At 52.4% G+C, this 22,836-nt stretch overlaps 3 protein-coding genes across 13 annotated transcripts in view; 1 reads left to right on the forward strand and 2 right to left on the reverse strand.

Moving 5' to 3' along the window:
• Nucleotides 1-6,104, forward strand: part of HSP90AB1 (heat shock protein 90kDa alpha (cytosolic), class B member 1) — a 10,158-nt gene extending 4,054 nt beyond the window's left edge. For 3 of the 5 annotated variants that reach the window (XM_011986832.1, XM_011986834.1, XM_011986833.1), the window contains exons 2-12: nt 1,146-1,292; nt 1,903-2,109; nt 2,213-2,372; nt 2,556-2,689; nt 2,823-3,131; nt 3,577-3,742; nt 3,946-4,136; nt 4,259-4,406; nt 4,522-4,790; nt 5,276-5,609; nt 5,720-6,104. In XM_011986832.1, coding sequence (XP_011842222.1) covers nt 1,146-1,292; nt 1,903-2,109; nt 2,213-2,372; nt 2,556-2,689; nt 2,823-3,131; nt 3,577-3,742; nt 3,946-4,136; nt 4,259-4,406; nt 4,522-4,790; nt 5,276-5,609; nt 5,720-5,829 — 2,175 coding nt within the window. In that variant the 3' untranslated portion in view covers nt 5,830-6,104. The remainder of the gene's footprint in view (nt 1-1,145; nt 1,293-1,902; nt 2,110-2,212; nt 2,373-2,555; nt 2,690-2,822; nt 3,132-3,576; nt 3,743-3,945; nt 4,137-4,258; nt 4,407-4,521; nt 4,791-5,275; nt 5,610-5,719) is intronic. The other 2 variants (XM_011986835.1, XM_011986836.1) reach the window with 2 other exon arrangements.
• Nucleotides 6,105-6,298: 194 nt separating this feature from the next.
• On the reverse strand, nt 6,299-10,052 carry SLC35B2 (solute carrier family 35 (adenosine 3'-phospho 5'-phosphosulfate transporter), member B2). Of its 7 annotated transcripts, none has more exons than XM_011986824.1 (4): nt 9,937-10,052; nt 8,852-9,045; nt 8,512-8,666; nt 6,299-7,834 (listed from the first exon to the last, which is right to left on the reverse strand). In XM_011986824.1, exons 1-4 carry the CDS (start codon nt 9,972-9,974, stop codon nt 6,896-6,898), a joined length of 1,326 nt encoding a protein of 441 aa, XP_011842214.1. In that variant the 5' UTR covers nt 9,975-10,052; the 3' UTR covers nt 6,299-6,895. The 7 variants fall into 7 exon arrangements, with proteins under 7 accessions (XP_011842214.1, XP_011842220.1, XP_011842216.1 ...); XM_011986830.1 differs by lacking the exon at nt 9,937-10,052 and adding an exon at nt 9,555-9,733 and having other exon boundaries at nt 8,508-8,666; XM_011986826.1 differs by lacking the exon at nt 9,937-10,052 and adding an exon at nt 9,555-9,727 and having other exon boundaries at nt 8,512-8,662.
• Nucleotides 10,053-10,360: 308 nt separating this feature from the next.
• On the reverse strand, nt 10,361-18,202 carry NFKBIE (nuclear factor of kappa light polypeptide gene enhancer in B-cells inhibitor, epsilon). The gene is given in 6 exon segments (XM_011986823.1): nt 10,361-11,465; nt 12,226-12,465; nt 12,633-12,721; nt 14,063-14,285; nt 14,995-15,097; nt 17,421-18,202. Coding segments are annotated over 6 exon segments (1,503 nt in total). The 3' UTR covers nt 10,361-11,399.
• Nucleotides 18,203-22,836: the final 4,634 nt, after the last annotated feature.

Here is a 22,836-nt window from a genome sequence, read left to right on the forward strand (position 1 = left end):
AGCTGCACGTGGTGGCCGCGCGGCCCGGGACGCTGCCATTTTTGCCCCTCCACTTCCGGACGCGGCTATAGGGCGTCGGAGGGGGACCGCAGGATGGCGGGGGTGCCTGCTCGGGTGACTCAGCACGGCCCTGTGGGGACTGGCTTTGCCACCTCTCTTACCGGACGCGTTGTTAAAGTCGCCTTGGGTGCTTTGTTTCTGTGAGGGTTCATGGTGTGGGAGGAGAGCTTTCGGTCTCCAGCACCCCATACTCCCTCGTTCCAGATCTTTCTTGCAGTCCCGGTGGAGGAGGGGCGGGGAGGGGGGCAGGTTCTGGAAGATTCATGGGCTCCCTCCTCCGCCCATCCTCTAGAGCTGAGATTGTTCTGGAAGCTTCTGGATTCTGGCGCCCCGCCCCAGTGCCCGGATGCTGGGGCGAAGGAGGGTGCACGGCGGCGCCCCCTCCTCGCGTGGTCCCTGCCGACGCATGTCCGGCAGTGACGAGTGTCGGCCTGGTGGTTAACGGCCACCATCTTCCTTGTGTTGGGTTTGGGCCTGTTCTGTAATTTTGTCCTGTGAAGGGGTCGTAGTGGAGCTTTTGGCTTATCGATTCTTTGTCCGGATTTAATTGCCCCTCGGGCGGGTATCCTCTGGATCCCAGGTTATTCCTCCCTGCAGTGTGGGGTAGGAGTGTCCCGCCCTTGGGCTGGTCTTAGGAAGACATCTCAGGGGGAGCAGTTTAAAGTTAGTGCCAAACTAGTTACTTTGATCTCCAAATGAAGAACTGTAGGTAGTGATTTTCACATTTAAATTTGTGTAAGGATTATCTGGGATCTCTGGATACCTGGGTTGGACCAGCATTATGAGTTTCTGCCATACTACCGGATGACGCTGAGCCTGCTGTCACCACTCCTAAGTAGCTGGGTTCTGTGACATTTGGTTGAAGAACATTCAGCTTATTTTCTTTTTCCTTCTGAATTTTCAGGCTTCCCACTTAGCATGTAGCCTGAGATCTTTTAAGAGAATGCTTTTTCAGTCTTTTCGGAAGGGATAGTACTCAGGTCAAACCAGTCTCAACTCTTAAGGTCCTAACAAATGAGATGACCTTTAGGATTTTAAAATATGAGGCCTTCATGTTTTGTAATTAATGATAATTTTTATTTTAGATGCCTGAGGAAGTGCACCATGGAGAGGAGGAGGTGGAGACTTTTGCCTTTCAGGCAGAAATTGCCCAACTCATGTCTCTCATCATCAATACCTTCTATTCCAACAAGGAGATTTTTCTTCGAGAGTTGATCTCTAATGCTTCTGATGTAAGTGCTCTGGTTTCTATATTTGGTGTGTTTATTTTTTTTTGACACTCTTCGAAGAGAGGAAAGGAGTGGTGGTTTGGCCTTTGTTGGGGACTACTATTGAAGGGGGTAAACTTGCAACTATTCCAAAAAGATTTGTCTTACTCTCTGGCCATCTTGAACTTGAAAGGGAAGGGACTATGTCCAGAAAAAGTGGGCTCATGTAACTAACTGTAGTTCTAAAGCCTCAAGATAAGGGGCAATCAGATTTGAGGCTGAGAGAGGTAAACCAAGATTTTCTTTGAAGACACGGGGTTTAAGAAAGCAAAAGTGAGCGAGCGTGTTGACTCACACCTGTAACGGCAAGGCAGGATCACTTGAGCCTAGGATTTCGAGGGCAGCCTGGGCAACAGCCAGACCTTGTCTCTGCAAAAAATTAAATATTAGTTGAGCACAGTGGCATGTGCCTGTAGTCCCAGCACAGAGGCTGGGGTGGAGGATGGCTTGAACCAGGGAGGTCAAGGCTGCAGTGAGCTGTCATCCTTGCTACTACTGCACTGTAGCTTGGGCAACAGAGCAATTGCCTGTCTTGGAGAGAGCAAAAGTAAGTTGCTGTTTGTATTCTTTTCAGGCCTTGGACAAGATTCGCTATGAGAGCTTAACAGACCCTTCGAAGTTGGACAGTGGTAAAGAGCTGAAAATTGACATCATCCCCAACCCTCAGGAACGTACCCTGACTTTGGTAGACACAGGCATTGGGATGACCAAAGCTGATCTCATAAATAATTTGGGAACCATTGCCAAGTCTGGTACTAAAGCATTCATGGAGGCTCTTCAGGTACTGCAGTTCTGTAGGCATACACCATTTATATTCATCAGTGTTCTTTATTTTTTTGCTGCTTTAAATTTTGTGTTTGACTTTTAAAAAAACTTGTTGGCAGGCTGGTGCAGACATCTCCATGATTGGACAGTTTGGTGTTGGCTTTTATTCTGCCTACCTGGTGGCAGAGAAAGTGGTTGTGATCACAAAGCACAACGATGATGAACAGTATGCTTGGGAGTCTTCTGCTGGAGGTTCCTTCACTGTGCGGGCTGACCATGGTAAGTTAGCTTTTCTGTTACAAGGTAGCTGGGTTAGAGTTTTGTGGGCTCACCAGTAGCAGAAATTTTGAGCATCCTGTCAAGCAGTTCTTCATAGCAGTTCGTCTAATACTTTATTAATTTGGTGAAGTCTCAACTGCATATACTTTCGCCCTGTTACACGCTTGTGATTGACTCTTCTAGGTGAGCCCATTGGCAGAGGTACCAAAGTGATCCTCCATCTTAAAGAAGATCAGACAGAGTACTTAGAAGAGAGGCGGGTCAAAGAAGTAGTGAAGAAGCACTCTCAGTTCATAGGCTATCCCATCACCCTTTATGTGAGTATGGACTTTTAAACCTTTTACACTTAGCGTGCAGGATGTTTCCTGTTCTGGAGAATCTCGTGGTCCCTGGCTTCTGCTTTTCCTGGTGTTTTGTACTCCAAGGCTAATTTCTGTTTTTGTTACTTAGTTGGAGAAGGAGCGAGAGAAGGAAATTAGTGATGATGAGGCAGAGGAAGAGAAAGGTGAGAAAGAAGAGGAAGATAAAGATGATGAAGAAAAGCCCAAGATCGAAGATGTGGGTTCAGATGAGGAGGATGACAGTGGTAAGGATAAGAAGAAGAAAACTAAGAAGATCAAAGAGAAATACATTGATCAGGAAGAGCTAAACAAGACCAAGCCTATTTGGACCAGAAACCCTGATGACATCACCCAAGAGGAGTATGGAGAATTCTACAAGAGCCTCACCAATGACTGGGAAGACCACTTGGCAGTCAAGGTGAGAAGCCTTTGCATGTTGGGTCAACATGCAAATATGGAGAGGAATAAGTGGAAGAGTGTTGGCAGGTAATAGACACATGGAACGTGTCCAGCTGATAACAGAAATGTGAGAGCCATGTATTTTCACTTACTGATTACCCGGTCATAGTGAAGTGCCATCCTTCCTAATGACCTCACTTTCTCTAAAGGAAATCTGGGTAATGTCTGTTGGCAGCCTTACACATCCAGGGTTCTGATCAGAGCGGACTGTTTTCTGTATACAGCTAGTATTCGTCTAGATCGTTGAGGGCATTAAGGCTCAGTTTTCTTGGGAACTGCCTGTGTGTACGCTCTATCCGTTAGGCTTAGGGAGGATCATTCTTCCATTTTTAGGTAATTTGGTGTTGGGGCTAAAAGGCCCTCTTTTGAAATGTATCACTTGCTTATTTTTTGGTTTTTTCCAGCACTTTTCTGTAGAAGGTCAGTTGGAATTCAGGGCATTGCTATTCATTCCTCGTCGGGCTCCCTTTGACCTTTTTGAGAACAAGAAGAAAAAGAACAACATCAAACTCTATGTCCGTCGTGTGTTCATCATGGACAGCTGTGATGAGTTAATACCAGAGTATCTCAGTGAGTATTTCCTTGGCCTAATTTAGTTGGGTGAAGTCTTGGGAGGTTTTCGGCATTCTGCCAGAATATCCTAGGTTAAGGATTTTCTGCAATGCATAGTAAGTATAAGGGTTTAGGAGGCTATTAGAGCCTTCTGTTTGAATCTGGGTACCAGCTCTGGTCTAGCTATTTTTACTGAGCTTTCTCATCCTGGTTGATGGCAGATTTTATTCGTGGTGTGGTTGACTCTGAGGATCTGCCCCTGAACATCTCCCGAGAAATGCTCCAGCAGAGCAAAATCTTGAAAGTCATTCGTAAAAACATTGTTAAGAAGTGTCTTGAGCTCTTCTCTGAGCTGGCAGAAGACAAGGAGAATTACAAGAAATTCTATGAGGCATTCTCTAAAAATCTCAAGGTAAAGAGGCAAATGCTTATTCCCTTTACCACTTTCTTAGTAATTACTAACAAATTTTTCCATTCACATAGAAAGTGAATTGTAGTTAAGTTGGATTGTTTTTTCTCTTCCCACCCTTCAAGCTTGGAATCCACGAGGACTCCACTAACCGCCGCCGCCTGTCTGAGCTGCTGCGCTATCACACCTCCCAGTCTGGAGATGAGATGACATCTCTGTCAGAGTATGTTTCTCGCATGAAGGAGACACAGAAGTCCATCTATTACATCACTGGTGCGTTGGTTCTGATGGAAGCCTTTTTGGAGGAGTGGGGAGCACATTTCAGGGCTACCTAGGAACTGGCAGTATGAGGCATTTTAGTCACTGAGTCCATTTAATTACCCTACAGGTGAGAGCAAAGAGCAGGTGGCCAACTCAGCTTTTGTGGAGCGAGTGCGGAAACGGGGCTTCGAGGTGGTATATATGACCGAGCCCATTGACGAGTACTGTGTGCAGCAGCTCAAGGAGTTTGATGGGAAGAGCCTGGTCTCAGTTACCAAGGAGGGTCTGGAGCTGCCTGAGGATGAGGAGGAGAAGAAGAAGATGGAAGAGAGCAAGGCAAAGTTTGAGAACCTTTGCAAGCTCATGAAAGAAATCTTAGATAAGAAGGTTGAGAAGGTAAGCCATTCTGGAGCTTAGGGTATATTTTGTAACATACCTTTGAGGTGGGCTCCCTCACAATCATGTTGCTACACAATTAGTGGCTTGAGGCACCCTATTTACTGTTTGGAGCCTTGCCTCTTGTTCTTTTCCCTAGCCAGGTTTAAGGCTATTTTAATAAAATTTGGCACAGATTAGGCATTGCTTCAGTTAACTTGTGAGAGTAGATAAAATATCATTTTCTTTTTTTTTTGGACTGGATCTCAGCTCACTGCAAATTCAAGTCTCCTGAGTGGCTGGGATTACAGACATGTGCCACCACACCCGGTTAATTTTTTGTGTATTTTGTAGAGATAGGGTTTTGCCAGGTTGGTCTCAAACTCAAGTGATGGGCCCCACCTCCTTCTCCCCCTGTTGGAATTACAGGCTTGATAGTGTCCGTTTTCTCTTTCAAAGTGGTCACTGATCTAATGCAAATCTAAGGCTTTTGTGATTGTCCACAGGTGACAATCTCCAATAGGCTTGTGTCTTCACCTTGCTGCATTGTGACCAGCACCTATGGCTGGACAGCCAATATGGAGCGGATCATGAAAGCCCAGGCACTTCGGGACAACTCCACCATGGGCTATATGATGGCTAAAAAGCACCTGGAGATCAACCCTGACCACCCCATTGTGGAGACTCTGCGGCAGAAGGCTGAGGCTGACAAGAATGATAAGGCAGTTAAGGACCTGGTGGTGCTGCTGTTTGAAACCGCCCTGCTCTCTTCAGGCTTTTCCCTTGAGGATCCCCAGACCCACTCCAACCGCATCTACCGCATGATCAAGCTAGGTCTAGGTAAGCAGCTTTGGTACTTGATGTGGCAAGGAGTTTGTGCAACTAGGCTCCTGTCTGGATTTGACTTAATGCTATTTAGTCAAGTCTTACATGGCTTAATTTTACTTTAGGTATTGATGAAGATGAAGTGGCAGCAGAGGAACCCAGTGCTGCAGTTCCTGATGAGATCCCCCCTCTTGAGGGTGATGAGGATGCGTCTCGCATGGAAGAAGTTGATTAGGTTAGAAGTTCATAGTTGGAAAACTTGTGCCCTTGTATAGTGTCCCCGTGGCTCCCACTGCAGCCTCAAGTGCCCCTGTCCCACCTGCCTCCCCCTGCTGATGTCTAGTGTTGTTTTTCCTCTCCTGTCCTTGTGTTGAAGGCAGGAAACCAAGGGTGTCAAGCCCCATTCCCTCTCTGACAGCAGGATTGGATGTTGTGTGTTGTGGTTTATTTTATTTTCATTTTGTTCTGAAATTAAAGTATGCAAAATAAAGAATATGCCGTTTTTATACAGTTCTGCTCTCCCTTGTGAAGTGGATGTTATTCTTCCTTAGCTTCTCTATCCCCCCAGCTCTTGCTGTTTTCATGAGCACAGCAAGTTGAGCTGGTTTTGTAGCTAAGAGTGCACACACTGAAGCTAAAGGCAGTTTTTCTGAAAAACTACCATATAGTAATGCCTTTTCAGTCAACCAAAACACAGGACCAAGTCCATTACAGTAATTTAATTTAATAAAATAAAATTATAAGAGCAAAAAGTTACATTTCTAAAGTACCAAAACCTACAACAGGCTCATGGAGCAGAGCCTAGGGATCCAGGAGCATAGGAGGTGGTGGTGCTGGGCAGGGATCTGCATCCCCTTTCCACAACACAGCACCATCTTCACTTCACCCTCCTGGGAAAGCAGCATTGGAGCCTACACCGCTTGTGCTTTTCTCACCAGGGTAAGAAATGCAGGTATTTGCAGAGGGGAGAGAGTCTGGAAGGCAGCATAGCACAGCTAGGGCAAGACTTAAGGAAACTTCTGGGAGGGGGAACTGTGGAACCTACCTATGCCCTCTTGACCCCAAACTCCCCCTCACTGAGGACTGTCTCTACCCTGGGGCACAGAATAAACTGCCTGCTGGAAGATGGGTGACTTAAGGCAAAAGGGAAGGCTGCCTCCTGGGCTCCCCACCCCCTGCTGCAGAGTCTATGATACTGAGAAAACACCTGCATTTTGCCCTTTGAGCCAGCTCCCTCAGGTTACAGTAGGAGAAAATGGTGAGAAGACTATTTCACTTCACCCCTCAGGCCCTCTCCACCCTCAAACCTTCTGCACAGGAGACTCAACAGGCACAGCCTTCTTTCCCCGTTGCTTTAGACGGCCCCGCGCGTAGACTCTGAGCAGGAGGGCAGCAAAGACCACAGCCACTCCCAGCCCTCCCACCACAGTGACAGTGTGGCCATAGAGAAGGCAGGAAAGAAGGATGGCAAAGGCCTGGCGGAGGGTCATGATGATGGTGAAGACGGCAGCCCCGAACTGCCCAATGGTGTAAAAGATGAAGAGCTGGCCACATGCAGAGCAGATGGAGAGTAGCAGGGCATGGGCAGCAAACTCACTGTGTCGCCCCATGAAGCGGGTTCCCTCCAGGAGGGCCCCCTGTTCTAGCAGTGAGCCTACTGTGAAGAGGCAGGAGAAGAAATTGACCCCAAACATCATCTGCACCGATGACATCTTATAGGCAAATAGGGCATCCTGCCAGTTTGAAGTGAAGCTGTCAAAAGCAATATAACCTGCCAGTAAGATGAGGCCTGAGAGTGTGGTGGCCGGAGAGCTGCGGGGCTCTGGTCCGCTGGATAGCAGAAACATGCTGACCCCGATGGAGATGAGGGTGGCTGTCAGGTACTCCCAGTGTTCGTAGCTGCGCCGAGACACAAGCTTTCCCATCAGCATGACAGGGATCACCTTAGAGGCCTTGGCCAGCACCTGGGTGGGGAAGCTGACGAACTTAAGAGCTTCGTATTGGCACCAGCTGCTAAGCACATTGGACAGACTCGCAAAGGAGTACCGGTACATGGGTGCCCCATGCCGGGGCTGCTTGCAGAGGACACAGGAGAGGCCAGCCACAATCAGTGCCAGCACTCGGTTCATTAGCACCAGGAACTGCGAGTCTGTAAAGCGCTCACCCGGTGATGTGGCTGTGGCCCCATAGCTACGGGTCATCACTCTTTCCTGCAGCACACCCCAAGTCAGGTAAGATACCTGTTGGGGAAGGTAGAGGCAAAGGAGACAATAAGCAAGATAATGAAAAGGCAGACAAAAATTGACTTCTCCCTCTTCTTCAGGATGATGCCTAAGTGATTCAAAGGAAAATATACACTTTTTGGTTCCTCTGTAGAAGTTTCTTCTCCCAAGTCTGGGTTCACCTTGTAGGGAATCAACTGTGTGTGAAAAACCAATTCAGGGAGGCAAGAACTCAGAATTGGGTATCTGTAGTTCAACATGATATTCAAGGTAGAACTAGTACCCACTGCAAAATGCCATGGGGCCCGCATCTTAGCACTCTCTCACATGCAGTGCTAGGGGAAGGCTGAATGGCTCCCCCACAATTTTATCAGTGGGTTTACAGTATGTGAGACACCAGTGCAGGAAGGAAGTATAATAACGGCACAGTAGAAATCACAGAGAATAGGGCAAGTCTTCTGCACCAGACATCTCGAAACAACAGTATGAACTTTCAGTACCAGTGCTGGAGAGAAGAGGAAAGAAAAGAGCATTTCCCCCAAACACCTCCAAGATGGAGGTGCAGTGTGCCTCTGGGAGCAGGACACAAAACCCACCAACTAGCAAAGCTCTGGGACTGGTAAAATGGAAACCTTCGCAGAATCCCTGCCCACCGGCATCCAACCCAGGAAGAGAGCCTGAGCCCACCTACCCACCTGGAGTCCTGTGGCACAGAAGAGCAGCTTCAGGGCCTGCCACATCGGGGTGGTCTCTGCCGCCTCTGTTCGGGGCGCCAGGGGAACCTCATCAGAGGCCTTGGGCTCATTGCCAAAGACACAAGCTTTCACCAGGGGAAAGCAGAGGCCCCTACCTGAAGAAAGCACACAAAGTCAAGCCCCAAATCTCCGTGTCACTTCCTCTTCCCCAGAGCAGCCAGCCTGCCCTGCTGTCCGGCCTACCGTCCTCCCGCCCTCTCCAAGTCATATCCCGTTTGGACTGCTGGCCAAATACCCTCCTTCCCGACCTAGCTCACTTCCCCGCCCTTTCTTCACACACCGGTCTCCAGGTAGTTCTTCCGCCTGAAGTACTGCACCAGGAGGTAGCCAGGTACCATAAAGCTGGCATAGCCAGCAGCATTCACCAAAAATCGGAAGAACCATAGCTGGGTCCATGATTCCGGAGGGGCTTCGGGAGTCTCCCCACCCGCCCCTAGGGAGGGGAACGCAGCCAGCACTACCACTGCCCACCACCTGTAAAGAAAGCGGACATAAGCATTAGGGCGCAGTTATCCCCCCCGCCCTCCAGAGGGGACTACACTGGAGTAGTGCCCGGAGTCTCCCCGCCCCCTCCGCTGCAGCTCCGGCCCGGACAAAGAGAGTCTCTCTCTCTCTCTCGAGGGGGGGCGAGGGGACGCCGGCGCTGGCCCGGCAGGGCTTCCTCCCTCCCCGGGGGCGGATCCGCCCCTCTAGCCACACAGGTCTCCTCTGTTCCCTCCAGCGCTAGCCCGCTGCTCAGGCCAGACGCAGCGCCCCTTCCCCCACCCTCCCCTCCACGTTCCCGGGGCGTCAGGGTACCCTGCCCTCCGCCCGAAGCGCTCCCCAAGGAGCACAAAACCAAGCCGCACCCCCTATCCCCACTGGCTCCTATGCTGGCTGACCGCCGAGCAGCCGGGACCCCACCCGGCCCCCCGTGCAGATGTGCGGCAGTCACGTGGCCCGGGGGCTCGGTCACGTGAGCTCACCGCTGCCCTAGCCCCCACCTGACGTCCATGGTCCAGGCCGCGTGGGGTGGAGGGGGACCGGGGAATGCGAGTCCCCGGGCCGCGCGCCCCTGCGCTCCCTCCGCTCCCGCCGCCGCCTCCAGGAGCGGCCAGCGAGCCAGCGGCCAGCGGAAGTGCCGCGCTCTTCCCGCCTCCCTCCCCGCGGTCCCCTCCGCCCCTGCCGCGACCACGCAGCGCCCCGGGCCGCCGCCGGGCCACAGCGCCCCCGCGCGGCCCGGAGGCAGACGCGGCTCGGGTTCCGGGGAGCTGGGCTGCCCCTGGGCGCGGGGAGCGCCAGCCCTGAAGATGCGCCCGTCCGGCGCCTCCCCTGTGCTTCGTCATCGCCTTTGGCCTTCATAAGCGTCCCAGAGGTCATGGTGACCATTGCCATCTTGCGGACAGGACATTGAGGCTCTGCATCCCAAGCCCCTCCTCTGTGTTAGTTTCCCCGTTTTCTGACAGGACGAAGGTGTCTATTTCCTTTGTTGGCTGGGTAGTAATTCTGTCCCCCCACTTCCCATGACTTTCGAGGCTCTACATGGCCTCGCCAGCGTTCCTCGCCCACTCACTCACCCGCTGTGAAGCCCCGCTGGCTTGCTCTCATTTCCTCTAATTCACAGGCCTTCCCCCAAATGCTCTGCCCCCATCCCTTTACTCATCGTTACATCCCAGTTGAGATGATACTCCTCAGGCGGGGTTCCCGGACCACAAAAAGCATAACCCTCTACCGACTCCATCCTTTTCCTTCCCATTATTCTTTTCCTTCCCATTATTCTTTTCCCTTCATAGCACCCACTGCAACTTGTAAGGACATCTTTATTTGGATGTTTATGCTTTTAACGGCTGTCTCCCTCACTGGATGAGTGGTCAGCGACTGTGCTGGTTTATTGCCCCACGCTCTTCATGCCAGCATAGGGCTGACCTAGCAGGGCCCTCGAAGGTGAGGAATGGGAGGAAAAACGTGGACTCAGCTCCCTTGTGCCCAGCCTCCCTGGGTTACCCTTGTCGCCAGGCTCCTCCAGATGGCAGCCCCCAGGGCAGTGGTGAGGGCTCCAGGGCCTGTGTCCTCTCATTCTTCCTCCTCTCCTTCTATCCCTTATCATTTCCACAGCAAGGACAGGGTCTGTGCTGGACACAGAGAAAGGCCTGGGGACTACTGGCCTCTGACCCCACCCAGCAAGGTCCTACCGTGCTCAGGGCACAATTTCCTTCTCTCTACCTCCACGACAAAGCCACAGGGCAGGCCTGTCTAAAAAGCCCCAATGCACACAGACATGCATGCGCACAAAACAGCTCTAGAAGGGAAAAGCTTTTTTTAACATCTCTTGCCATTTTAGTGTCATGTTACTGAAAGTTCCTTCCCCAGTGGCTCAGTTCAGAACCTTCCCTGTGAAGTCTTTAAACAGCAGTGTTTAAGAGTCCTCAACAGCAATAAGATGGGACACCCCTCAGGGTTCTGCTTGCTCCTATTTCAGTCTCTTCTCACTCAGGAGAGTCCATGTTTCCCACTGGTTGGCAGTTTCAGCCTGACCCAACATGGGTACACACAAGAGCACCTGCCATTTTCAAGAGAGGCAAACAGGCTTCACCCAGGATACCTGGGACTTTGGGGATCTTCCAAGAATCCCTGTCCACCTGGAAAGCTCTTCCTTCCAGACTGGCTGTCTCTCACTTGCAGTCCCTCCTCCTCAGCTCAGGACTGTACTGGCTGGCCCCAGGCTCTGGCCACAGCAGTCCCTAGGGCACCAGAAGAACACACAGCCTGGGCCCAAACTGCAGCAGTTATGACTCCGGCTTCCAAATGGAAAGAGATGGAGCCCCGAGGATCCCAGACTCTGCCTGGATTCAGTCGGTACACAGCAGCAGTTTCCCTGAGATCTTCAGGTCATCAAAGGGCAAAAGGACAAGGGACTGAGAAGGAGAATGGAGAGAAGCAAGATCAGAGGACACGGGAAAAGGCAACTTGGGAAAGGGGACCCAGGGAAACCTGTTGGGCCACTCCCTCCCCACCAAATGACAGTTGAAGACCATCAGGGAACAAATCTTCATACAAATCCTCAAAATAGTGGCCCCTCTGGGCTTGGCGGAGCCCTGAGGACTTAGGCAAGCCTTCCTTTTCTAAGATAATGCCAGAATATCCAACTTAGGAGGGACCTTAGAGGTGATCCAGCCCATGGACCTGGAGTTGTTTGTTGTTGTTGGGGGGTGGTGGAGGGGGTGCTGCGTACTCATAGAACATTTAGGTTTCTTTTTTTACACTGAACATTTAAGAATAGGAAAGACTGTACAGAAAATCTGGGTTTCACCTCTCAAAAAATTCCAAGACCAGGAAAAACTGGCCCACACTCCTGCTCTGTAAGCCTGTGCTGAAGCTGAGTGCAGAGACCCTCAAGGATGGCTCTCTGGGTTCTTACAGGCCTCATTACACCATGGTCTCATACCTGGCCAACTTCACTGATTCACTTTAACTGCAGGCTCCCTGTAGGGGTCCAAATTTGGCTCCCTGGTCCTGACCAACTAAGGAAACAGGCTCAAGTTCCCATAGTTGGTCAGTGATAGAGTCCTGGTTATACCCCAGGACTCCTGGCTCCCTGGCCCTTTCAGCTAATGACAGAACCTCTCTCTGCTGTGGGTGTGTGAGGCCCTGGAGAGCAAAGCATATGCCTCTTACTTCCTCAGTGAGGTCCTGGGGCGTCTCATCCTCCACGTTCCGCAGCAGGGAGTCAGCACCCGCCTTGCACAGAGTGGATGAGATGCCCATGAGGCCCCGGCCAGCTGCCAGGTGCAGGGGTGTGCACCCGTTCAGCATGCGGGCATCTACCTGGGCACCAGCCTGGAGCAGGAACTGTACCAGGCCCCGCTCTTGGGTTTCCACAGCCAGGTGCAGTGCTGTCTTCCCACTGGTGCCCTCCTGGGGAGGAATAAGGATGTCAGCCAAGGCCCTCAGAGGCAGTGTGCTGGGCCTGGGCTCTGGATAAGGAGGTGAATGCCACCACTTCTGACTGCTGGGCAGGGGCTTGGGGTTGTGTCAGGTGGGGGCAGGCCCTGGGCTGGGCAGTGCTTTGCTGGCTGCCTCACCTGCACGTCAATGTCAGCTCCATTCTGAAGCAGCAGTTCCATGAGTGGTTGGTTCTTCTGAAGGGTGGCAATGTGGAGACAAGCCAGACCTGGAATGGGGTGAGGGTGAGGGCTGCTCATCTGCATCCACCAACTCCCTCTCTTCTGGGACCTCCCTATCACTCAGCCCCAAGGGACTCACTGCCCACTCAATGTCTCTAATCACAAGACTGTTAAAATGCAAACCCCAAAACCCCCTCAAAAGTCTAAGGGGAAAGGAACTCAAAGTTTCCACCTTTTCAGAGTCATGTTATTGAAACTTTCATGCTTCAGGGGTCAGGCTGCTGAGTGACACCCCCAAAGAACACCCTCCTCCTATACACAGATCACAACACACACACACACACACACACACACAACCTGCCTTCAAGCCCAGAAAGCCACCTTTTCTGAAAAGCCACCTAAGATCCTCATGACCCCAGCCCTTTCTCAGTGGCCACTTCCTTCTGTGCTCCCCTGGCCTTTTTGCTCTCCTTTCTGGTCTGGACACTCCTGACCCTTGCTTAGTAATAGAGATTTCGATTCAAATTTACATTCTTCACCTCCTTCAAGGCCCTATTCAGATGTCACTGGCTCCATGAGGCCTTCTCGGGCCACCCTATTTAACAATCATATCAACTCTCCTACTCCCCACATTCCTTCCTCTCACTCTGCTCTACTTTTTACTACAGCACTTACTTCCTTTTATGATATTACACAGTTCACTTCTTATATTTATTGCTCATCTCAACCTTTCTCTATTTTGCACCCAGATGCAGGTGTAGCTCCCAAGATAATGTCTGGCACATAGAAAACCCTCAGTACATTTCTGTTGAATGAATGAATCAGGTCATCTAATCTCTATTAAGCTAACTATCTTTTTTTTTTTTTTTTTTTGAGACGGAGTCTCTCTCTGTCGCCCAGGCTGGAGTGCAGTGGCGCGATCTTGGCTCACTGCAAGCTCCGCCTCCCGGGTTCACGCCATTCTCCTGCCTCAGCCTCCTGAGTAGCTGGGACTACAGGTGCCCATCACCACATCCGGCTAATTTTTTGTATTATTAGTAGACACGGGGTTTCACCATGTTAGCTGGGATGGTCTCGATCTCCTGACCTCGTGATCCACCTGCCTTGGCTTCCCAAAGTGCTGGGAATACAGGTGTGAGACACCGTACCCGGCCCTTAAACTAAGTATCTTAAGGGCAAGATTTAGTTTTCTGCTCAGCACACAGTAGGTACTGGGTAAATTCAAAATCAAATCATCCATTCATTCATTTAGCAAAGATGTACGGAATATCTATGTGCTTAGAGTGGGAGGGGCACCAATGGACAAGCTGGGACCCTCCCTTCCCCAAGAGTGGGGTCCCTATCTCCTATGCCCTCCTCATCCCACAGGCCCTTAAGACTGTCCACACCTTGCCAGTTTTGCAGCTGGAGGTCCAGAGAGTGAGATGTTCCTCTGCCTGGCTCTGGCCGCCCCTCCAGCAGGCAGCGGGCACAGGCCAGGTGCTGGCGCTGGCAGGCCACATGAAGGGCTGTGTCACCATGCCGGTCCTGTAGTGCCCGGCTGGCCCCCTTTAGCACCAGTGCCCGAACTGCACCCGGTTGGTCCAGATGTACAGCCAGATGGAGTGCTGTCTGGAGGCACAAACAGAGGGTCATGGGGCCACTGCAGCATGTTCCCACCTCTGGGAACATGCTTGGGCTCAAGAATCACCAGCTGCCAGCATCTTCTTTGAAAGCAGCTTATTAAGGCCATAGCCTGTTCTTCCAAGGAAATACTACCAAGCCCTTCTCCTGTCACCCCCTCCCCCACCAAGCTCTTGTGACCCCAATTCTGGAAGAAAGGTGAAGAAAGTAGCTCCCTGCTTTTCTTGTAAGTCACCTTAGGCCCTGGAGAAAGGACATGTGGGGGCAGAGTCTAGCCCCTCACCCCATGGGGAGACCTCTGTTACCCCCAGAGGTTAGGCTGCAGGAGGAAAGAGAGGCACCAGGCAGTCTCTCCCTGGCAAAACTCTCTGTTAAGGCTCCATTCAGATGTCATCTCCTCTGTAAGCCTTCCCTGGCTGCTGCACACAGACCCTGGACCCTATAGCAGCTGGTATGTGTCTCTATCACAACTCTTGTCACCAAGCTGTGTATTTAGCTGGTGATATGAGTCCCCCAGCCCAGGCTGCAAGCACCTCAGCGCAGAGGCCATGTCTTACTTGTGTCTGTCTCCTCAGTTTCTAGCTCAGTGTCTGGCATTTGGTTTCCTAAGTGAGCAGCCTTTGGACTGGTGTGCCTGCTGGGGATGGCTGCCAGGGCACAAACAGGTATCTAGGCACAACCCTCTCTCGCCACCAACCTGGTAAAGGTTATTTTGAATGTCCAGGACCTCCTGGGGCAGCAAAGCCAGGCAACAGAGCAGCACCGCTGGGGCCTCGTGAATCACTGCCAGGTGGACCAGCCTAGGGGAGCAGAGGCGGGGCTTAGCGTTAGGGCCCAGGCCAGAGGGAGTGGGTTGGGGTCTTGGGGTTAGAAGGAACACATCAAACTTTAACTAGCTACCCATAGGGTAGGTTCAGGAAGTGAGAGTGTGGGCCAGGAAGTGAGGGTTGGTGTGGGAAGCCAGGATCCTAGGGGTTGGAGCTCCAAGTTCCCACTGCTGGCCTTCAGGAGGGCCTTGGCTGGGTGGGCATGTGGGCAGGGTTCTGACAGGACAAGGGCCTTCCTGTCCAGCCTGCCCACACCCACTCCTCTTTGCCCTCAGGGCTCTGCCCGGCCAGCTGCAGCTCAAAGCCAAATTGAAAGCTGCCGAAGTAGTCCAGAGGGGGTTTCCAGGCCGAGCACCCCACTACCTCAGCTCACAGGAAAGGAGACAGATGCAGGGTCACCCCATACCCCCAAGCAACTCAATGTTACACATTCCAAGGGAGAGACACAGAAACTTTTGGAAGAGGAGCAAGGAGACAGTGCAGCATCCTGTCCTGCTGCCCTTCCCTGAGAGTCAAGAGACACCTCTCAGATAGCACAGACCAGGTCGGGCCTAACAGAGGCCATCCATTCCTGTGTGCACCTCCAAGAGGAGGTCTTTGTAGTGCAGAAAATGTATTTGTTGAGGGGGCCAAGAACCTTAATCTAGGGGTAATGGGGGCAGTTGGGAGGGGAAGTTCCAGTCTTGGGGTTTCCCCACGTCAGGTGGGGAAAATGAAAGCCAGTGCTGGAGGGTCTAGGCCGGGACAGCTGCCTTGGGGCATTAGTGAGGGGGGTAGCTTGGCTAAAAGGCCCGTCTGGACTGGGGAGGGGACTGCTTGGGCAGGAGGGCGGCAGGCTTCGGCGGCAGGCAGCAGGAGAGGCCCAGGAGAGTGACGGAGGGAGGGAGGAACTGCTCTGGAAATCCCCTCGGCCAGGGCCTGCTCTCTGGGTCACATTCTTGCAGCCACCTCCCTCTCTTCCCCAGTATCCCCTCCTCCCACTTCCTCTTCCCACTTCCATACCTCCCACAGCCCAGACACCTCCAACGGAGGGAGGAAAGTGCCCCTCCTCTCTGGGGACTCACTGGGAAGCCCGGACACTTCTCCCCTCCACACACACACCCAGTCTGGACACAACACCTGCTTCTAACTAGAGATGGAAAAGGCTGGGGCTGAGAGGCTAACAAAAGACGGCAGTGTCAAAAGTTCCCTCTCCTTGGATCAAAGGTCATCAGAGGTATCCTGCATGCAGCCCCCAAAACCTTGGGGTTCTGGACCTGAGGGCTGGTGATCCAGGCAGAGTACAGAAAGGACTGGGTCACTCCTCTCCCACCCACTGTGTGCACCAGCTATCTTTATCAATGGCCACCCAGGATTGGGACCCTGCATCTCCAAAAAGCAGGTTAGGACAGCCACCTCCTGCCTCCCCTACTCCTATTTATATGAGCACCCTTGATCAGGGATTCTAGCCCTCCCCAACTCTATTTCTCATCCCCAGATCCCAACCTTTCCCTCCTCTGTCAATGTTTTCTTCTTCCTGGGCGGCTAAATCCTCAGTTGGCCAACCCATCACACACAACTGCCTTTTACTTCAACTGCCCTCTGGCCCACTCCCACAAAACTCCACCTGGGTCTGGAGGAGGAAGGGTTAAGTGAGGGAGTAAGACACAACAGTTAGTGGGACTTGGGGTCTCTGGAGGTAGAGGATATCAGGGACGCTGACTCTAGCCCTCACTTCCCCTTTCTTAGCAGAGGAGGAAGTAAGCTGGGGCAGCCAGCCGCCTATCTGTCTGCTGGGGCAAGAGTGCCCCAGCCTGGCTCACCCCCTCCTCCTGAGGACCAGCCCCAATCCTACACCCTGGTGGCACCCCCACGCCTAGCTTCCTGGCCCCTACTGGCAACCTGTAACTGGCACCTGTTGCTCCTGGAGACAGAGCATTCTGAGGTCAGGAACTGGGAATCCCAGATATTGAGCAAATAAGGATGTCCCCTTCCCCAGCAAGAAGAAACAAAAAAACTGGACTCGGTCAGGGGGATTTTCTCTTCCTAAGGGTGGATTATTGGTAGATTTCCAAGATGCTGGCTGGGGTCCCTGAGTTAAGGGTCCTGCCAGCTCTGCCCACCCCGAAATGGGAGAACAGAGATGATGCCATGGCCTGGCTGGACCTCAAAAGTTGGCTGAGAGTTAAGTCTGGAGTTTGGAACAGTGAATGGGGACTTGAAGGATCCTCACGGGGGAGTAGGGGTGCCCGGCCTGTTGCGGCTCTTGGGCAGGCCCAGAGTTAGCATCCCGCTTCAGCCTAGCCCCCATACTCACGTGTCTCCGTCCTCGGAGATGTAAGTGAGTGCTTCCAGCTGCTGAGGGCTCAGCGCCCCCACGTGGGGGAGTGGCGGGCGTGGGGCCGGGTCCTCAGCCTCGGGACCCCCCAGCAAGGACAGGCTCTCGGTGAGCGAGGAGGAGCCATAGGTGGAATCAGCCCGCTCCCCATCCGCGTCTTCCTTCTGCTGTGGTTCCTTGGCGGGCCCCGGAGGGTGGGTGCAGGGCTGGGGGCTGCCGTCCGAGGGCCCGGAGGCGGGAGCCGAGGTCGGCTCGGGTAGGGAGCGCAGAGAGCGCAGAGACTCAATGCCAGAGTCGTACTGGCTCTCGTCCGCCTCGTCCGGCCCCTTCCGCGCCTCCGACATGCCCGCGGCGCTGGCCCGCGGGGGCCCGGTCTAAGCAGGATCCGGCTACGGGCTCTGCCGCGCCGCCTTTCCGGGTTGCGGGTCCGCTTGGCAGAGCGGGCGCCCGGCCCGCGGCGGCCTCCTTCCCGGGCTGTGGGGCTCCGAGGGGCCGGCGCACAGCGAGGACAAGGTTCGGAGCGCTGGCCGGGTCCACCCAGCGGTTACTGTGGGCAGCCGAACCGCCCAAGCGGGTCCTCCTCCTCGCCCCGCCCCTCCGGACCAACAGGGTCGCTGCAAGCCGGTGGCCCCGCCCCCTCCCCGCCCCCGGCGGGCGCTTCCGGAAAGAGGCCCCGCCCCTCCGGAATCCCCCTTCCCGGGCTCTGCGTAGGCTTGGAGTCTGTGGTTCCCGGGCCTTGACTCACTCCTTCGTTGATTCATTCACTCATTCATTCATTCACCGTTTCCCCCTTCCTCCTTCACTCATTAGTTCCACGCATGTACTGTTTCCTTCTGTCACTTCTATTTCTTAATTCATTTGTTTTATTTTTATTTTTTATTTTTTCGAGACCAAGTCTTGATCTGTTGCCCAGGCTGGAGTGCAGTGATGCGATCTCGGCTCACTGCAACCTCCGCCTCCTGGGTTCAAGCGGTTCTCCTGCCTCAGCCTCCCGGGTAACTGGGACTACAAGTAGAGACGGGGGTCTTGCCACGTTGCCCAGGCTGGTCCCGAACTCCTGGGTTCAAGCAATCTGCTTGCTTCGGACTCCCAAAGTGCTGGGATTACAGGCTGCGAGCCACTAGGCCCGGACCATTCATTTGTTTTAAAAGAAATATCTATTAACTGTCTGTACAAGCTGGCATCTTTGAGGGAGGGCATGTAGGTGATGGGTTGCGGAAGCACTGCTTCCTATCCCTTGCCCATTTATCTCAATTTCTCTTGCTTTCTCATCTTTCCCTATCAGTGCCCAGGAGTATTGGTAGGGAAAGGGGACTCCCATTATCTTTAAAGGAGCAGTTCTTCTGGGTCCTCAAAGACAGTCTCCTGTGTCAACGTCCTACATCACATAGAATTGGGCATGAAAAATTTTTTTGGAAAGAGCGTCTTCTCATGGAGACTGTTGTCTAAAAAGCAAAGTGGTTATGGGGTTTCTTCTTCCTCAAAGGGTGAAATCCTGGCCTTGGGTAGTTACAGTTTCTGGTCAACCCCAGCAGTCAAGGAAGTGGGGTCAGATTGGGGAGGCCCCAGATATGCTGGTTGCACTCTGCTCAGGTCCCTAACACAGCCCCAATCTTAGTACGAAAACCGCTGTCCCTGGGCTTAGGAAGGCCGTGGGAGAACCCCACTACAAGTGAGCCCTAAGCCCATGCCCCATGATTTATTCCCTTGTTCCTCCCCACTACTCCAAGTGCTATCAGCCTAGCACCAGCAATGCCCTTACAGGGTTATCCCCAAGGAAACATGTAGCTTTTCCATCTCCAGCATTGGGGAAAGGAAGGTGGATGAGTGTAGATAGCAACGTTTTGCAGGGGAGAGGCCAGTTTTCCCACTGCCCTTCCCCTGCAACCTCATTTTATTCATCCATCATGCACCCACTTGTTAAACATGTATGGAAGGTCTCCTGTAATGTCTGACTTTGTTCTTTCTATTGGAAGCAAAACTGACTATCACAGTAATAACCCATAACCACCCCCCTATGACCAACAAAAAAAATCCCATGGTCCTAAAAAAGCTCCTTGGCAATTACAGCTCAGAGTGGTTGGGATAAGACAGAACTGAGAACAGGGTGTTGTGGGGGCACACAGTGGGGCCAGCTACTCAGTGGGGTGAGAGGTAAGGAAGGTTCCCTTTGAACTGAGAATGGGAAGGGAAGAGAGATACGGAGAGGAGGACCTAGTCTATGGGGGGTGATTGGAGACAGAAGAGTTGGGGGAGGGCTGAGGGGAGAATATGGCCCACTGTTCTTCAACCCCATGTAGGACCAGAGTGGGAAGGATGTGATGAGCATGAAGCCCAGTGAGGAGCCGCGAGGGGAAAGGCCCGGGAAATTGAAGCATCTCCTTCTCTTGGGTCAGCATGATTTCAGATGTTCTCAATCTCCTCCCCTGACATGTTCCTCTCCAGTCCTCAAAGGCTACAGCAAAAGTATAGTAATAAACTCCAGACCCAGACCAACTGAGTTCAAAATTTGGCTGAGCACAGTGGCTCATGCCTGTATTCACACCTATAAACTTTGGAAGGCTGAGGTAGGTGGATCATTTGAGGTCAGGAGTTCGAGACTGGCCTGGCCAACATGGCGAAACCTTGTCTCTACCAAAAATACAAAAATTAGCTGGGCCTGGTGGCACATGCCTGCAATTAATCCCAGCTACTTGGGAGGCTGAGGTAGGAGAATCACTTCAACCTGGGAGGTGGAGGTTGCAGTGAGCTGAGATCGTGCCACTGCTCTCCAGCCTGGACAACAGAGTGAGACTCAGTCGAAAAACAAAAACAAAACCAAAAAAACCCATACAAAATCTGACACTATCATCCACATTTTAATGTTGGGAAACTGAGGCCCAGAGAGGTGAGTTGACTTGCTCAAGGTAAAACAGAAAGTGCAGAGATGGCTTCTGATGTAATCCAAAACTTTTATTTATTTTTTAGTGAAACCTTCTTTTCTTTATCAAGATGTAAACCACATAGGGTGGGAGTGTTTGAGCCCTCTGCAAGGACGTAAGAACTCAGGAGTGTGCAAGGACCTCCTTTTTAGTCATACGGAGTCTGAATTTAAGGAAAAACTCACTCAACTCAGCCAGGTGTTTGGCCCTGAGCCATAACAGGTGTGTGGCAGTCCCTTTTATGGCCACATGAGGTCAGCATTGAGTCACCCACTGGCCCCAGTACCAGAGCTTGCACTCTTGACAGGAATCCTTTCCAACACTCCAGAAATGGGGAGAGGGACCATTGCAGTGTTATCTGAAAGGGTGACTTGGGGACTTTGACTTAGGCCACAGCATAGTTAGGGGCCTGACCTCGCCTCCTCAGCTCCAGTCTTCTCTGAGGCTGGGCCTCTGGTCTTTCTCTCTGTTGTTTTCTGGTTCCCTTTGTGCCCCCACTCCCCACCTCCACCCACCCCAGCTAGGCTCATCTTCAGGAAACAGGCCTGGTTTCCATGGTGACCAGCCGGTCAGCTGGCTCCTTCCACCGCCCCCTCCTTCACCCCCCTTTCCTGTAGCTTCCAGGCAAGGGTACTGTGTGTGAATGGAGAAGGCAGGGGTAGCCTTTTGTCTCTTTGGAGCTCTAGGGCTGGCCAAAAGAGCTAAACTGTCCCTCCTCCAAAGCCCTTTGAAGTGGAGACAGAAAGGCAGTGGGGGTGAGTGTCAAGAGGAAGATTATAGTGCCTAAATGGGGAGCACGAGAGGATCCTCTGTAGGTTTGGAAAGGCCAAGGTTAGGGGCTCTGCTCTCTGTGGGCAGTGAGGACTGAATTGCGTGGAAGGGGCTGAAACTGGAACAAGAAGGGCTGGAGTTAGCTGTGAGGCCAGCTTCCCAAAAAGCATGGGCGGGAGATGCTGGAATGAGTCACCAAGTGAGATTCTGCCTCTGCCAAGGGAGTGAACAAGACCCCCGCCTCTTCTGGACAGCCGCCTTCCTCTGGGCAGGGAGAATGGGCCCATCAACCTGGAGAGGGCCATGCAGGCTGGATAGCTCTAAGCAATAGGTGGACAGAGAGCCACCTTCACCTGCCTGGAAAGGGAAGAGTACTAAAACGAAGACAGGGCCAGGAGTGTACTAGAGGGGTGGGAACAGTGGCTGTTCCCAATAAGGGGAAGGAACATCCTGGGCAGATCAGTGTGCTTGTACCCTATCCCCCAAAATCAGACATCAAGGCTTTGCCTCAAACTAACTTCCTACCCACAAATATTCCCCATAGACTTTTGAGTGGGAAAGATCTGAATTCTAGGACTAGCTCTGTGAGTGCTAGCAGGTGACCTTGAGTAAGCCATTCACTCTCCCTCTGCCTTGGTTCCCTATGAGTAATTGGCGAGAACAGTTACTGTATGTCAAAGACTCTAATGACACATAGTAGGATTCCACAGTAACTGTGTATGCACAAGATTGATCATGCATGGCTTTTATTACATCCTTCATAATGGTTGGTTTTCGTGTTCTTTTCTCCCCATTAGACTTTCTGCTCCTTGAGGGAAGGAAACTGTGTTTCACTTCTGTACTGGTTATACAATAGGTACCCAACACCTGTTTACTGAATGGAGACATCCAGGAATGAATGAATGAATAAATGTCAGGGTCCTTCCTGCTGTGCCAGGGAATGCAGGCAAGAGCAGTGTGGGATGGCCTGAAAACATAGCCTGCTTGCAATGGCTCAGCCTGGCCTGCTTCCTACACCCACAAGTCGGAGCCTTAGAAATTGTCCAGTCAAATTCCTCACTGCACAGATGAAGAAATTAAGGCTCAGAGAGAGGAAGGCACTTGCCCAAGGTCACATAACTCCTTAATGACAGAGACAGGATTGAGAATTAGAACTCAGGTTTCCTGCCCTCCAGCGTAGGGCATTGCACACACTTCACTGCTTCTCTGGAGCTGCTCTTTTAGGGAAGGAAGATGGTTCAGTGAAGGCCGGTTCCAATGTCCTCCCTCTGCCCTCTGTTAGTCCTTTCCCACCTCTAGCTTCAGTCTCTTCCCTTTCACCCTATTCCATTCCTCTGGAAGTCTAGCTTCTGCTTTAACCCTTCACCATGCAACTGGGAGTAAGGATCTTCCCTAGGGTTTCAAGGATCAAGTTCCTCTCCCCACTCCTGTGCCCCAGGAACTTGGGGGAACCAGAGATGTGTGCGTGTGTGGCGGGGTGCTGTTAGTTGAACCTCGGGGACCCAGTCCACGGAGAACAGATGGAGAGGAGTTGCGGCATAGATTCTCCCAAGATGGGAGTGCGGGAGGGAGGTGCAGTGAGCAGGGCTGGGAGCGGGGAAGGGGTGTGGGGAGTCCCTGTTGCTTTACCCCTTCGGGGGGTGGTTATTAGGTAGGCTTGGGAAGGCGGAGTTTGGGGGGCTGGGGGCGGGGCTCGGCTGCGC

The sequence above is a fragment of the Mandrillus leucophaeus genome, unplaced genomic scaffold (genome assembly GCF_000951045.1).
Source record: "Mandrillus leucophaeus isolate KB7577 unplaced genomic scaffold, Mleu.le_1.0 Scaffold3, whole genome shotgun sequence".
NCBI lineage: Eukaryota > Metazoa > Chordata > Mammalia > Primates > Cercopithecidae > Mandrillus > Mandrillus leucophaeus.

Bases quoted from the DNA above. Each gene is read 5' to 3' on its own strand.
- SLC35B2 (XM_011986824.1), bottom strand. From the start codon at position 9,974: ATGCAGAGCCTCAATGTCCTGTCCGCAAGATGGCAATG. The intron at 8,667-8,851 runs GTGTGTGAAGAA...TGCTTTCTTCAG, and splicing joins GAAGAACTACCTGGAGACCG to GTAGGGGCCTCTGCTTTCCC. The intron at 7,835-8,511 runs GTGGGTAGGTGG...CTTCCCCAACAG, and splicing joins TCTGTGCCACAGGACTCCAG to GTATCTTACCTGACTTGGGG.